The sequence below is a fragment of the Papilio xuthus genome, unplaced genomic scaffold (genome assembly GCF_000836235.2).
Source record: "Papilio xuthus unplaced genomic scaffold, Pxut_1.1 DF828142.1, whole genome shotgun sequence".
Lineage (NCBI taxonomy): Eukaryota > Metazoa > Arthropoda > Insecta > Lepidoptera > Papilionidae > Papilio > Papilio xuthus.
The window spans coordinates 1,821,557-1,835,955 of NW_013530507.1; the positions used below are offsets into that span (position 1 = coordinate 1,821,557).

Below are 14,399 nucleotides of genomic sequence, written 5' to 3' on the forward strand. Positions count from 1 at the left end.
ATTGATGTTGATTATGTTCATACTGTTGCAGATGAATGATTGCACCTCTTCAAGTTCTACAGAATTATTAAATGAAGGAATCTGCTTCAGAATTGCTGACTGCATGTCGCTGCAATATCTGTGCTACAGAGTTTGACTGTTTAAAATATTGTAATTCTAAACTAAATTTTGAAAAATAACTTATTATATGGAGTAGTTTAACCGCAAATCTAAAAAAGAGTCACCATGTTGCAGGAAATGCACTAGCATAATAACTATATTAATGTCAATATTGATATATAGATGTGTAACCTATACATTATTTATATTATAATTTAGTGTTTTATATTAGTATACATGTTAATATTATGACAATTTTTAGAAATATGTATTAGACTTTAATATAAAATATACACTAACATAATAAGATTTTCTCGAAATTGGGAAATGCAGTGTATAGAAAATAAAAATATACTCAAATATAGGGAATTAAGTATCAAGTACAAAAGATAAAAAAAAATACCATTTAGTGAAAAATATGAAACAAAATTAATTTATTAAATTTGGATTTTACAAATATCACAACTTATTATATATCTTAAACTTTTTTTGAACTAAGTAATAAAAAATAAACAGAGATTGTATACAATTTTCTTACAAGTAATTTAAATTTCAACACAGGTACTTTTCCCCAAAATGATGCCTCCTAAGCTCATTATTTTTCCTCGTTAAGGAATCTATAGGTTACACATCTATGGAGAATAGTACTAACAAAAGAGTTAAAATGCGGAATCTTTAGGTTCATGATAATTTTATGAATTTATTTGAGAAGTAAAACTGTAAAAATAGAATACAATATTTATGTATTCTATTTTTACAGTACATAATATTTAACATGACTTGTACATTTGCAATGTTTTGATAGGAAAAGTTTGGATTAGGGGACTATTTGGAGCGTCGGCAGTGCAGTTGGCGCTTGACCGGATCATATTTTACATATCCAGGTACGATCTCCGCTATATAGTAATGAGTTCTTCGAATTTCATGATAACATCCATCAGACATTCTTACTGTAATTACAAATTGCATACAACTGCATAGAAATTCAAAGATATGTCAACCAACCCTCACTGGCTCTGCATTGTTGAATAAGACCTAGTCGCATTCTTGAGGGTAGGCTCCGAGCTCCTCAGTGGAGTATAGTGTGTCCGTATAGTGAGCTTGATGATGACGATTTGTTTTGCTTCAATGCATATTGTCTTGTTAGCAATTTTCTAAATATTTTACCAACAGAGAGGAGCTAATCTCTTTCCAGTGTTATTCTATTTCTCAAGACAAGAGTGGCACTACTACTCCAGTTCTATCAGAAAATATGATCTATCAAATAAACAAACTGGAACAAATAAGCATTTATCAAAGTTGGGGTATTTTGTTGGTGAACTAAACAATAATGGTATTATTACGAAAGCAATGAGCATTATGTTGCGTTCTTAAAATATGTTCGCTTTAGTCAGAAGATTAAATAAAGTTGCAATTAACGAAATTGTTTTATTTTTCCAAAATTGTTTTCCCTCGAATAATACTTTCAAACGTCAAAACGGAAATTGATAGATTGATTTTTTTAGGTTGGTAGCAACGTAGACTTGTTCATAATATTGCTAGCATTGAAAATGTCAATTTTTATTCTCCGTTTGTGTATCTAATTAGTCAAGAGTCCCGTCTCTTATTTTATATACTCTTTGGTTTAGTTCCCGTCATAACGTTTCCTAAAGTTTTGAAAAGTAAAAAAAATTGAAACACCTGTCATTTTTGAGTTGCCATAAATTTATCACAAATCTACCGGAAAAAAACGCAGTGCTCTAAAGAGAAATATTCTAGCAAAACATAGTTTAAAACCAAGTTCACTGAAAAACAGGCCACTTTTTTTTCCTAAATGTACGAATGAAATATTTTTTACGCCTACAATGTTGACGAAAATTAAACGCATAGCTGGTTTTGGTAGGTTTTAATTGATTTGATTTGACTTAAGTCTAAGATGTTATGTCAACTGTCAATGTCTAAACAGAACAGCCGTCAAACTATTTCCCTTAACGAAATTATCAACAATGTAAAAAATTAAATTTATTTCATTTCATACACTTTTCAATAGTTTCCACTTTAATTTTAAGTCGCAGATTTTATCATGTCACTAACCAGTGCAGCTGGTTTAGTGATATTTCGCTACACAAATAAAGTAATACAGTTTCTCCTATTGCAAACTTCATACGGCCAACATCATTGGACACCACCGAAAGGTAATAACTTATAATGTTTAATCCGTAGAGTAATTCATTAATGTTTATTACTTACATATTACAATTTCCTATATCTAGGTCATGTTGATCCTGGTGAATCGAATTGGGTAACAGCTTTGAGAGAAACTAAGGAAGAAGCAGGATATTCAGAGAATGATTTAGAAGTAAGTCAGAAATATGAAAATGTATTTTTCCCATACATTTTAATGAGCTTTTACTTTTGAAAATGTAATAAACCACTAAATTTTTTACTTATAAATGGTTTCTATTGAACAAAATTGAATCAATAGTTCACCAATTTATATATTTACTGTCATTAACCATTAATAAAATTATAAAATTGCTTATGATCATATATTTTTTTTTGTCCTGATATTGGACCTGATAAGAGACATATGTAAGTAGTTTTATTTGAGAAGAGTGGTGTTCGCTCAAAGTTTCAAGCATATTTTGTGTAATTATGTTGCTATGTTTTTCTTTGAGACCCACTTTGCGCCAGTGCAATACCTAATTATGTTTTTTTTTCTTTGCAGATCTATAAAGATATATCTTACACACTTAACTATGAAGTCAATCAAAAACCAAAATGCGTTATATACTGGTTAGCTAAGCTGAAAAAACCAGAACAAAATGTGACATTGTCTGATGAACATCAAGACTACAAGTGGCTGCCATTACAACAGGCTCAGGAATTATCAGGATTTGATGACATGAAACTATTGCTAGCAGATTTCCATGAAAAAGCAGTCAAGCTTGTGTAAATTAAAGCAAACAAAAATGTTATCTTAGATAAGAAATAAATAATAATATATATGTATATTTATAATCTTTTAATTTATTTAGCTCATAGCTATGCTGAGTTATATATCCACACGGCAGACATGTGTGAAGTAGAACATATCCTTTTCACATGTCTGCCGTGTGGTTTGTCTGATGAGTGTTCTTGCCGCTTAATATTAGTTTACATTCCTTTCCCACCCTTTTCTTGACGCTTCCGTTAATTAAAGGTAGGCAACACATCTGCAATTACCTATAACATATATCAATGAGCAGCGGTCGCTTCGCTATTTCGGCAAACCCAGGTGGCCGCTTGCTCGGATGCTACCTTATAACATAAAAAACGACGAAGCGATTCGTAAAGAAATTACGTAGAAAATATTGGTTTAAAACTTCAGCTAAAGCAGCTTTACTGAAATTAAAGTTTTAGAACGAAAATGTCTAAAGAATTTGACACAACGGGTTTGACATTGACGTAATAATAACGACTGATACGATTCCGTGCTGATGTCCGTTTTTTTTGCAAAAAGCCGCTTGTTTTCATGCTAAATTGAAAAGTATAATCTTAGAACTCAAATCTAAGTTTGGTATTTGCTGGACTACAACAATTTAAAAGTGTAAATCTTAGGAGTTATTATCGTGGTCTATTGAACAACTTGTGCCGATTTGCGACAAAAAAAACAATTCGTGTTTGTGATTATTATTTATATACTATGTGTAGCCTAAGTTTAAAATTTATTAAATTCTTAGTATTCACTAGTTCATAATTTTAAAAAGAACAGTTGACACTAGTAAGTTTAGAATTATGAGTGAAGCAGAAAATAATATTCATAGCTCAGATAATTCATCTGAATCGGATAAGTCTCCGAAAAAATCAATTTCAGAAAATAACACTAAATTGAATGTAAGAACGAGGCTTCGGAAAAGAAAACGGTAGGTTATACTAACGTTTTTTTTAGTAAATAAGGGGGTAATTGCAAAATAATTAAAAATGATCTGCAAATGATATTGTAAGTTATAGCTAGACATATTTCGTTTATGTATCAGAAATAGATGTTTCTTTAGCAGAAACAGAACCAAATGACATTCTATTGATTACAAATTAAATTATTCTTTGTAAAATATAATAAAAGCCTACAGTTTTTATAATGTTTCTAATGTTTTCAGGTTGGACTCAAGTAGTTCTGAAGGTGATGATGGTGTACTCACAGAGAATTCATTCCAAATGGAAAAGAATGTCCATGCGTCAGCTATTAAAAATAACCTGGATGATATTAGTGTTAAGAAAATACTTAAGGTAAGAGATACAACAAAACTTGAACACTTACTAATGTTATGTTTTATTGTCTCTAATATGTTAAATGCTACTCATTTTTCGTATGAAAGTAATCACCAGACTAGTGGCTATGTATATGTTAAATATAAAAATAGTATATAACATAATTATATATATATTAATTTTACAGAAAGTAGTCACAAATGATCATGTATTAGCTCTTGTAAAGTTAAGGGAAGAAGAAGAAGAAATTTTGGAAGAAAAAATCAGACCAAAATTAACTAGAGCTAAAGTAAAGTAAGTAATTACAAGTAATTCTATTATTTCAATGTTATACATTTAATAAGTATACAAATATTTATAGTAAAACATACTGCAATGTTATTAAATGAATATTTAGTGTTGGTTTTTAAAAACATTCACAAAAAAAATATAGCTCTATATACATAAGTACTACCTACAGGCCTACGTCCAGCAGTGGACAAGTTTAGGCTGAGTATTATGATGATACATAAGTACTGTGGGGCTCAGAGTCTACTCGTAAGTTATAGAGGACTCCAAAGTCAACCATGCTTGCCAATTGCGGGTTCAATTCATACATAACTTTGAAGTTCTTAGCAGATATGTGTAGGTTGCATCATGATGTTTTTCTTTACTATAAGTATGTCTGATTAGTGTGGATACAGTTCACTGCGGCATAATACATGTTCATTTATTATATTTTCCTTATAAGTAATCATAATATTTTTACTATAGAGAACTGATGAAAGATTTACCAAAATCAACTGGATGGAATTTAGAGAATTTAGAATTGACACCAATCAAACATATTCCAGTGAAAACAAGGCCTGAAGTGAAAGCTCTCATAGCCCAGGAGTTGCCGGAGGATGAAGATGATGATGAGTATCAACCCACTCATGATGATGTCCAGGTATGATAATTATAGTTTGACAATTAACCAATAATCGAGGAACGTAAATATCTTGACCTATTTTGAAGTATTTTGTGGGTTTTAACTCTTACTTTGTGAATGATGGACTAATGACTATTTCTTTGATCAAATTATGTTTTTTTTATGATAAGTATAAGATTTTTTTAAGTTGTAGACAAAACATTTCTGAAATCTAACTTAAATTCATGTTGCAGATTTGAAATAGTCCAGAATAATTTTATTATACTTCATGTCTTTTTTTAATACAATAAATATTTTACATTCCTTTTTGGTGATAAATATTATTTGTTGTATATAAATTTATTATTTATTTGTTAGAGTGATGATGAACACACAGTGGAATCTAGTAGCGACGTAGACTCGTTGCCAAGAACACCAGCGACTCCAAAATCACAGAGCCTTGTGTCCCCGAAAGTTGTTAAAGACGGCCCATTTAAAGTACCACAAGTAAGTTGTAAAAATACCTAGGAACAATTCTTTCACCAATCAATCTCTAAACATATTTATTCTCTCAGATATATATTGAAGGATCTAGAATAAAAAAGACAACTAATTTTTACTGGAAATACATCTGCAGTTACTCTGGTATGGTACTTCTATGGATGTCGATAATCACCACAGTGTTACCCTTACAAAAAAAATTCTTTGTATAATATTAATAGAAAAATACAATGTTTAGGTAATAACTTTATTTACTTTCTACAGAACAAAGCAACGCCTATACGTCGCAAATTAAATTTAGAAGAAGAAGCCACAATAGCACTCAGAACTAGATCTAAGTTAAGTTTATCGGCAACACCAATAGAGCATATAGAGAGTTCATTCATTCCACCTGATGATGTACCTACAGTGGATGTGGACGATCCTGTATGGAATGAATTCTTAGAGGAGTGCCTCAATCCAGCCTCCGCTTTGGTCAAGAATGAAGATGATGATGAAGCAGATCCAGAATATAATGTTGCAGCGGACCCTGATATACGTAAGTCACATGATAATAATCCTCAATGAAAGCTATTCTTTCCAATTGAAATGTAAATTTCTAAAGAATTACTAGCGCAGTCCTGTCTAGTGACTTGTACTATGTATTGAGCCTCTAAAATATATCACAACCTAGAGGTTGTATGTTGATGTTCCACAACTAAGAGATTGTATATATATATATATATATACCTTAACGTACAAACGTACAATTTTTCTCACTAATGTTATACAGAGGAGTTACTTGTATTTTTGTAATGAAGTGACACAAATACTAGACGCTTTCTAAAATTTCTTGTACTGTTCTATCAAAGATATCAATTAACTGGATGGAATATATAGTACATTTAAATGTCACCATAACAGTTATAATTTAACAATGTTTCTATGACAAGTATTACTAATTATATTGTCAGTAAAAAATGACATTTCACCAGAACGGGTAGGGAATATATGTCCTCGACTATACTTCCTTACAGATGATGATGACGAGGAAGTGTTAGATAATAGTATAATAAAGATATCAAAGAAGGAACTCAATGATTTGATGACTGAATTGTTCAATATAATGCCGGAGCCTTCCGCTGAGGAAATTGCAAGTAAAGTAACTGGGAAAAATGCTGCAGAGGTATGAAGAATATTTTATTTTCTTATAGCCTTGGAAAATAATAAAATGTATTTTTTTAAATTGGTGTTAGCGAATTTTTTTTCTAAAAGTAAGGGTATTTTTTGCGTTGAAAAATTTTTGGATAAAAATGGTTTAATTACTTAGTCGTTTTTTTTAATTATTTTATTTATCTTGCACTTGAATTTTAGTAAAGAAAAATAAATTAAAAAATTATATAAAAAAGGGTCCACTTAAACGAACTTGTTATTATATTTTAGAATGGTGTTTGGGAGGGTAAGCAAGAACCAAAATCTGAGGAGGAGAGTGCATCAAATACTATAAACAGAAATAGTACACATTTCTCTATTGGTAAAATTGAACCAGAAGATATAGAAAGAGAACGAAGAGATGAAAACAATAAAATAAAAGAGAGCAAGAAAGAGATAGAGAATGAAGTAACCATGGTAACGACGGTGAATGAAAGTCAAACTGCATGGAATACAATGCCAGTAACAATTATAGGAGAACAGATATCATTAGCTACACTCATACCCGCGTAAGATTCTTTTACTTATTAATTCTGATAAATAAAAGGTTTTTTTAGGGTTCCGTACCTCGAACGGAAAAAAACGGAACCCTTATAGGATCACTTTGTTGTCCGCCTGTCTGTCAAGACCGATAGGTATAAAGGAGCAATTTATTATAATAAATATAACAGTGAGGTTCCATTGTAGAAAATCTCTGTAAGACAATTCTACTTCTTCATCGTATTTATGATTTACTATCTGTCATCCGCGACTCCATCCGCGTGGAATTAAAAAAAAACTTAATTAGTAGCCTATGTTTTGTTCCAGTCTATGTTCTTTGCCAAATTTCAGCAATATCCATGAAGCCGTTCTGGAGATACCTTCTAAAAACATCCATACATTTGTATGTATAATATTAGTAAGGTTTTTTTCTTTAGTCTTAGTCTTGTGTGTGTAGGCCGAATGTGGTGGTTGTGGTGGAAGAGGCTGCGGGAGTGGATGGTGGGGTTGCATCTGGTGCGCAGTCTCCGCCGCCGCAGCCGCCGCTGGTGCTGCAGGCGGAGCACACCGACCAGCCTTTGGTCATCGTGCAGCTCTCCGCTGAACCCTCAGTCAGTATTATACATTTAAAGCGCACGCACACACGTACTCACGCACGCACTATTACATTGAATTCTCGACTACTTACTAATAATAATGAAAATTCCCTGTTTTTTTAATAAACTTAAAAAATACTGAACCGATATTAAAAAAAAAAAACAACCAATCTTTTATTTCTACAATATTTTTTTTCAATAATTTAAATTCAATCAATAAAACTTTTGTATTCCGCGAAAGAGATGATGAGAAACCTTGCCTATATTTTATATCTTTTTAAATTAAGCTGAGAACTTTTTATTTTTATTTTTTAGCGTCTTAGTGTTTATTATTATTTGCAGGTATTACCAGAACAGATATTAATACTCGAGCAACAGATTCGACAACACGTTCAGTTGGCTGCATCCAACTTTCTGCAGTTATTCACACATCCCACATACTGGTCTTATGCACCTAAATATAAAGAATATTTGGTAAGTATAATATATAATACGACTAATTTATGTGCACCATTAGTAAAGGTACTAAAGTAAACATCTTGTAATATCTTGTATGTCATTTTCTTTTAGCACTATATTAATTAATAATTTCCAGTGCATATAACATGTGTACAAAATTTCTCTTATTCTTTTTCAAAAAAATATTTTTTTTTAAATCGTGAATTATGAAACATTTTTATATTATACAGGATGTCCTGGAATTACGTGTACAACGGAGTACTACAAATTCTTTGTTAGGAAATATGACGGTTTTATGACGAGTGATGTAAATTTATGATTATAATCATTCTGTATATATAATTTTACAGGAAACGTTAAACAATTTGGCTTCTGCTAACCATAAATCTGTAGTAAACGTGTGTAACTTGAAGCCCGCCCTGGACCTCGTCACCACTTGGGAGAATACCGTCTCTCAAGTCACACCAGAAAACACCGCCATGGTTGAGTTAGTAATCTTACTCTGTTTCATATCAAATTAAATACTTTGTTAACTAATTTTGGAAGACAATTTTTGGATTTGTAGCGTAAAATGACGATAAAATAATGACTCTTTCTTGTTTCAGACATATCAAAAAAGAAGTTCAAAGAAGGTGAGTTAAAAATAACATGACGAGTTTATTGTTAAAGGTTACTATTAGGAATGTTTCTTAATGTCATTTCAAATGTTATGAAAAATGTATAAGAATATTTGCTATCTCTGTTCTTTTCACAGAGAATGAAAGGGATGGCTATATTGTAAAACAGGCGTCATGACTAGAGATTAATTGTTTAATTGTTTTTATAATATGTACAGGGTGTTTTGGCGACTAATTGACATTTCTATAAAGGTATCTAGAAAAATATCTATCTGTAATATTTGTTTGTCAGTCGCAACCGTAGCGCGTCGTGTTCTCTACACATCGGTGACTTCCACGACACGCTGAAGGACGTGGTGGCCAACAGCTGCGTGTTCCTCTACCCGCACCTGCTGCCGCCCATGATGTACCGTCCTGACTCACTCAAGAGGTTCAAGTTCCTGCCGCCGGAGGATAGGTCGGTTACTACCTCTATACATCTGCTGTCCTAGTATCTTTGCCATTTTTATGCTTCGTTTGCCACATAGGAAGAAATATCGAAAATATGTCATCGTAAGAATTATAATTTACGCTAATATGTAGTAGCTATAACAAGACTTAGTAATAATTTTTTGAGCATCAAATAAAACGTGGATAGGGAATTAATTTCCTGGACTACGTATGTTATATTTCAAAAAGTTTTTTTTACAAAGATTTTGTACTTTGAAGAGGATTGATTAAGTTTTTGTACTTAAGTCTTTTGTACTTCAAACTTAGAATTCTGTTTTATGCAGTCGATAATCGAATCGTTTTGGGTTATTAATTCGCGATTTTTCGGGCATTACTAGACTGATAGCTCTGGGTCTGGACGAGTTCTGGTCGTACGTTGAAGAGAACCCTGACCTGTACCCGCTGCGGAGCGGTGGTGGTAGTGGTGGACGCGCGGGGCTGAAGGCGGCGGTGCGGCTGCTGTGCCGCTACATGCTGACGTGGCTGGCCCCGCACACGCTGCTGCACCACGTGCGCTACGTGCGCCGCAACGACAAGGAGAACCCCATATGTGTAAGAGAGATAGCATTATGTCCGGATACTTCGTCTAAAAAGAGTTTATGGCTGTACGAAAGAGATAGCATGATATATTCCTCCTTAATTTTGTCACTTTAATTCTATACATTCTTTTGATATCTATTGTAATTAAACAATAAGATCAAAGTTTATCTTATAAGGAAAGGGAAGGGGAAGTGATTTTGACAGAGATATATTCTCTTTCTGTGCCTCCTCTCTTCTGACAATTAAAGGTAGGCACACATCTGCAATTGCTAATATCATTGGGCTGAAGTCGCAATGCTATTTCAGCGAATTCTGGTGGCCGCTTGCGCCTTACTTTCCAACTTATGATGTTAAATAAATGGGCAAATCACACTTCTGTTTTTTTTTAGTATTATTAAAATAAATTTCTCTTAGTTATTATAGCACTTGTAATACTTAATTGTTGACCTGTCTTGGTCTTTATCAGAAATTCTTCGAGTCCCGCAAGGTGGAAGCTGTGCAGCACAAGCTGCTGCCGTACAACCCGCGGATAACTCTGTACGAGCAGCCAGAGTACGAGATGCCTCGGATATGGCTGAGACACCTCGCTAAGACAAGCAAACGATTTAGAGTAAGATTATTCTTTGATTATATATTATATTAATCTTACTTTTATTAATATTATAAACTAGCTTGTACCCGCGACCCCGTTCGAGCGGAATTAAAAAAAACTTTATTGGTAGTCTATGTGTTCTTCCAAACTATGTTCTACATAGAGATCCCTTCTAAGAAACATTCATCCATCCATTAAAACATTTGCATTTATAATTTTAGTAAGATGTGAATGTTTGGGTGTAAGAAAATCAAGCAATCTCCAAAAAATTCGCCATAAATGTAGATCATAGCCTCCAAGATCACATAATCTTCTGATAAAAAGTTTTTTATTACTTCCTTGCAGAGGAAGTCGCGGGCAAAAGCTAGTTTAAACATAAAAATATATGCATTAATGATGAAAAAAATCTCTAGAAATATTTAAAAAAAACAAGAAAATATTTTTTTTTTCAGGATCATCTGTACGGTCGTAAAACAAGCACAGTACAACCGCGAGGTGTTGATATTGCATTGGGGAAACAAATAATACCAGAGTTAAAGAAACCTTTGCCCAATGATTTTATAAAAATCAAGAAAAAACCCATCTCATATATAACACCTGAGACTTCAGAACAAAATGATACTCAAATAATTTATATAGAAAAAGCTAATATAAATACGTCGGATGTACAAAATATAACAAATGGCACTATCACAGTTAATTCTGTCTCGCAACCGATATGTAGTACATCCGAAACAACACAAAACAATATAACAAACACTACGGAACAAAAACAAGAAAACAAACATCAAATTAAAACAAAAAACAAACAAAATATATCAGAAAAACATTGTAGTTGTTGCGTTTTATTAAGAAAAATATGTAAACAAAGACAGACTTTGATAACAGAATATATAAAACCAAAACAAAATCGTGTAATAAAATGCCCATGTAAATGTATACAGAGACCAAAAGTAACAAATAAATTAAGAATGCTGTTAAGATTTTTCAAACATCGTTCAATGTACGTCCACAAATATATGTCACAAAAACTATCGCAATGTAATGATAAAAACGGTCTCAACTCCAATTTAAAAGATGACAGTATTTTTGAAATTGATGATATCTCAGATCCTAATGATTTAGGTAAAATACGATTAATTATATTCATATTTTATTATAATTATAATTAATTTATATTACTATACAAAAGTATGATACGCATTGGGATGTATGGATGGATGTATGGATGTTTGTTTGAATGTATCTCAGGAATAACTCAACGGATTTTAATGAAATTTGGTACACAAGTATAACATAATATGGAAGAACATATAGGTTACTTATTAAGTTTTTTTTAATTCCGCGCGGACGGAGTCGCGAGCGACAGCTAGTATAGTATTCTTTATGCTTATGTTAAACTAGCTACCCTTAATATTTACTTTTGTATTTTTTTGGTTTTGTTCAACACTTAAAGGTATTAGCGTGATGTTAAATAGCTTATAACCTTTCTTAATAATTAACGTATTCAATGAAAAAAGACAAAATTCCAGAGATTAGACTTATCAATCAAACTTACTTTTCAAATTGATTTTTTTTTACCTATTTTAGACAAAAGTAAAAAGCATTTTTTTTTCAGCATTTGCGACAACATTACAAATGAAAATGTTAATCAGACTGTCATTAGCAAGAAATCCATTTATTAAGAAAAACGCTTACATAAATTTATCTAAATTCGATGAAGAAACAGACGATCCTGTCAAATTAGCTAAAGCTTTAGAGAAGATATTCGATGTGGAACTCGTGGATATATTTAAAGAGTTCCTCAGATGTCTGACACCGGAGCAGGCGGACAAGATAAATAGATTTAAGGATTATTTCACACAAGCCTGTGCCCCGGATCTAGTTAAAAGGATATCGGTAAACTATTTTCTATTTTTTTTTAGCCACAAATATTGATTTATAAGCATTTAGGCCATCTGCCCAACATATTTTAAACTTATAAGTAGCTTTTATATGATTTACGTCTCATCTTTTATTTACCTTTTTGTCGAACCTCTCTTAGTATATAATTAATAATTGTGAGTGCAGTTAAATACGGTTTAATTTTGTAGGAAGAAGTGACAGACAAAAAGAAGAGACACGCGCTACTATCTCGGCTGATCGTAACGTTCACGGACAACAAGGCGTCCGCGTGCGACATCTGCACAGATCTGCTGAGACACATGGACGGACACGCACACCTCGCTACTCACACCTTCAATCTTTTCCCCCATAGGAGGCTGGACAGGTAAACATTCGCCATTTTGTTTTTGTAGCTTTTCAACATAGAATAAAAAAATATCTTAACTTTTCATCAAAGTCGGTCCGTCCAGCCGTTTCAAAGATTACCCGGATAAAATGCGGCTTTGTAAACACATAGACAGGCAGGAAACAATTTAAAAATTGATTTTTCATTATCAAGTATATAATGACATCGATTTTTTCGTAATGTTACATACAGATAATCCATTTTTACTTTTTTATTTTTATAGCAAAAATGAATCACAGCCAGTTAAATGTCTAACGGAATCTGAACCAAATAATAGTGTAACCACCAGAACGCAATGTGAGCCAGTAAAAAACGTAACCTCTAACAATGAACATGAACCAATTGAAACTATAACTAATTGCGTTGAACGAGAACCAGTTATATCTGTAAACCCAGTAGAATCTAAACCAATTTCATCAGTCACCACTCGCAGTATGAGTAAGGAAATGCAGGACCAGCCATCTGGTACCCCAGATGAAGAAATCGCACGACGACGCGACTCTGAGCATGAGGTCAGATTGACCATATGCGAAGAACCGGAAGCTATGGACTGTGACCATCATCATTCAAAGTACGTAGTTTAGTATTGCAAGATTCCTTTAATTTAAAGCAAATTATGTTATTTATAATTTAACAAATCTTATTTAAACATAAATATTTCTTGATATATATACCCTTTTGTTAGTACAAAGAGCACCCTAAAAAGAAAATCTGTTGTGTAATTTCTTAGATATATTTGTATAGTAAATATGTCTTTAACTTTTTAAAGTTTATTTGTATTTCATAAATCTGTAGCCCTGATAACAGAAATGGTAAAGATCTGAATACCAAAGAAATAGACAACGAACAGTCTGAGAGTCAAATTAATGAAGAAAAATACATTCCAATTGAAGAATATACGGAGGTAAGTGTAGTTTGTAAATCCACTTTCATTATCTAGAAGTCAATTTAAGTTAATTTATTAATTTTTTGTATAATATTTAACTATTAAATTATGTAAATTATTGATAAAAACAATCTCGATTGGTTTACTGTGGTTTTTTTTGCACTTGATATGTTTTGTTTTACACTCTATTATATTATTGCAGGATATGTCTGACAGTGATGGTAAAAAATTGAATGTGAGTGACATTAAGATTGAACTGGTCATGTCTGACGATGAAACAGTAAAACAAGAGGCCCCTGAGTGGCAAAGGTCTGAAGACAGATTAATACTTGAAGTACTAAAACAGTCTTTTACCCGCGAGGAGCGCAAAAATAAAACTATCCTGGATATTGTTGAAGAAATGAACGTTTTACAAATCATAACCGATAGTTTGCCTCATAAGTCAGTCAAAGATGTAACAGATCGTGTTATGTATTTATTAGATATGTTGGTAATAAGTGAAAACTGAGTTTTTTATATATTAATTTATTTAAATAAACA

The 14,399-nt window shown here is 32.2% G+C and overlaps 2 protein-coding genes across 2 annotated transcripts; both read left to right on the forward strand.

Annotated features, from left to right (window-relative positions):
* Positions 1–2,092: 2,092 nt before the first annotated feature.
* Apf (purine phosphoribosyltransferase family protein Apf) lies at positions 2,093–3,099 on the forward strand. The gene is given in 3 exon segments (NM_001312048.1): positions 2,093–2,273; positions 2,352–2,437; positions 2,807–3,099. Coding segments are annotated over 3 exon segments (426 nt in total). The 5' UTR covers positions 2,093–2,161; the 3' UTR covers positions 3,035–3,099.
* Positions 3,100–3,526: 427 nt separating this feature from the next.
* LOC106114454 (uncharacterized) lies at positions 3,527–14,392 on the forward strand. The gene is made up of 21 exons (XM_013307681.1): positions 3,527–3,983; positions 4,218–4,347; positions 4,517–4,623; positions 5,083–5,257; positions 5,597–5,725; positions 5,984–6,257; positions 6,736–6,884; positions 7,142–7,419; positions 7,848–8,001; positions 8,329–8,460; positions 8,796–8,932; positions 9,051–9,077; positions 9,355–9,519; positions 9,890–10,103; positions 10,558–10,701; positions 11,136–11,808; positions 12,302–12,582; positions 12,777–12,952; positions 13,197–13,544; positions 13,769–13,877; positions 14,062–14,392. Exons 1-21 carry the CDS (start codon positions 3,856–3,858, stop codon positions 14,365–14,367), a joined length of 4,236 nt encoding a protein of 1,411 aa, XP_013163135.1. The 5' UTR covers positions 3,527–3,855; the 3' UTR covers positions 14,368–14,392.
* The last annotated feature ends 7 nt before the right edge of the window (positions 14,393–14,399 follow it).

Excerpts from the sequence above, each read along its gene's own strand:
- LOC106114454 (XM_013307681.1), top strand. The coding sequence starts at position 3,856 with ATGAGTGAAGCAGAAAATAATATTCATAGCTCAGATAATTCATCTGAA. Across the intron at positions 5,258-5,596 it reads CCACTCATGATGATGTCCAG|AGTGATGATGAACACACAGT; the intron begins GTATGATAATTA and ends TTTATTTGTTAG. Across the intron at positions 5,726-5,983 it reads GCCCATTTAAAGTACCACAA|AACAAAGCAACGCCTATACG; the intron begins GTAAGTTGTAAA and ends TACTTTCTACAG.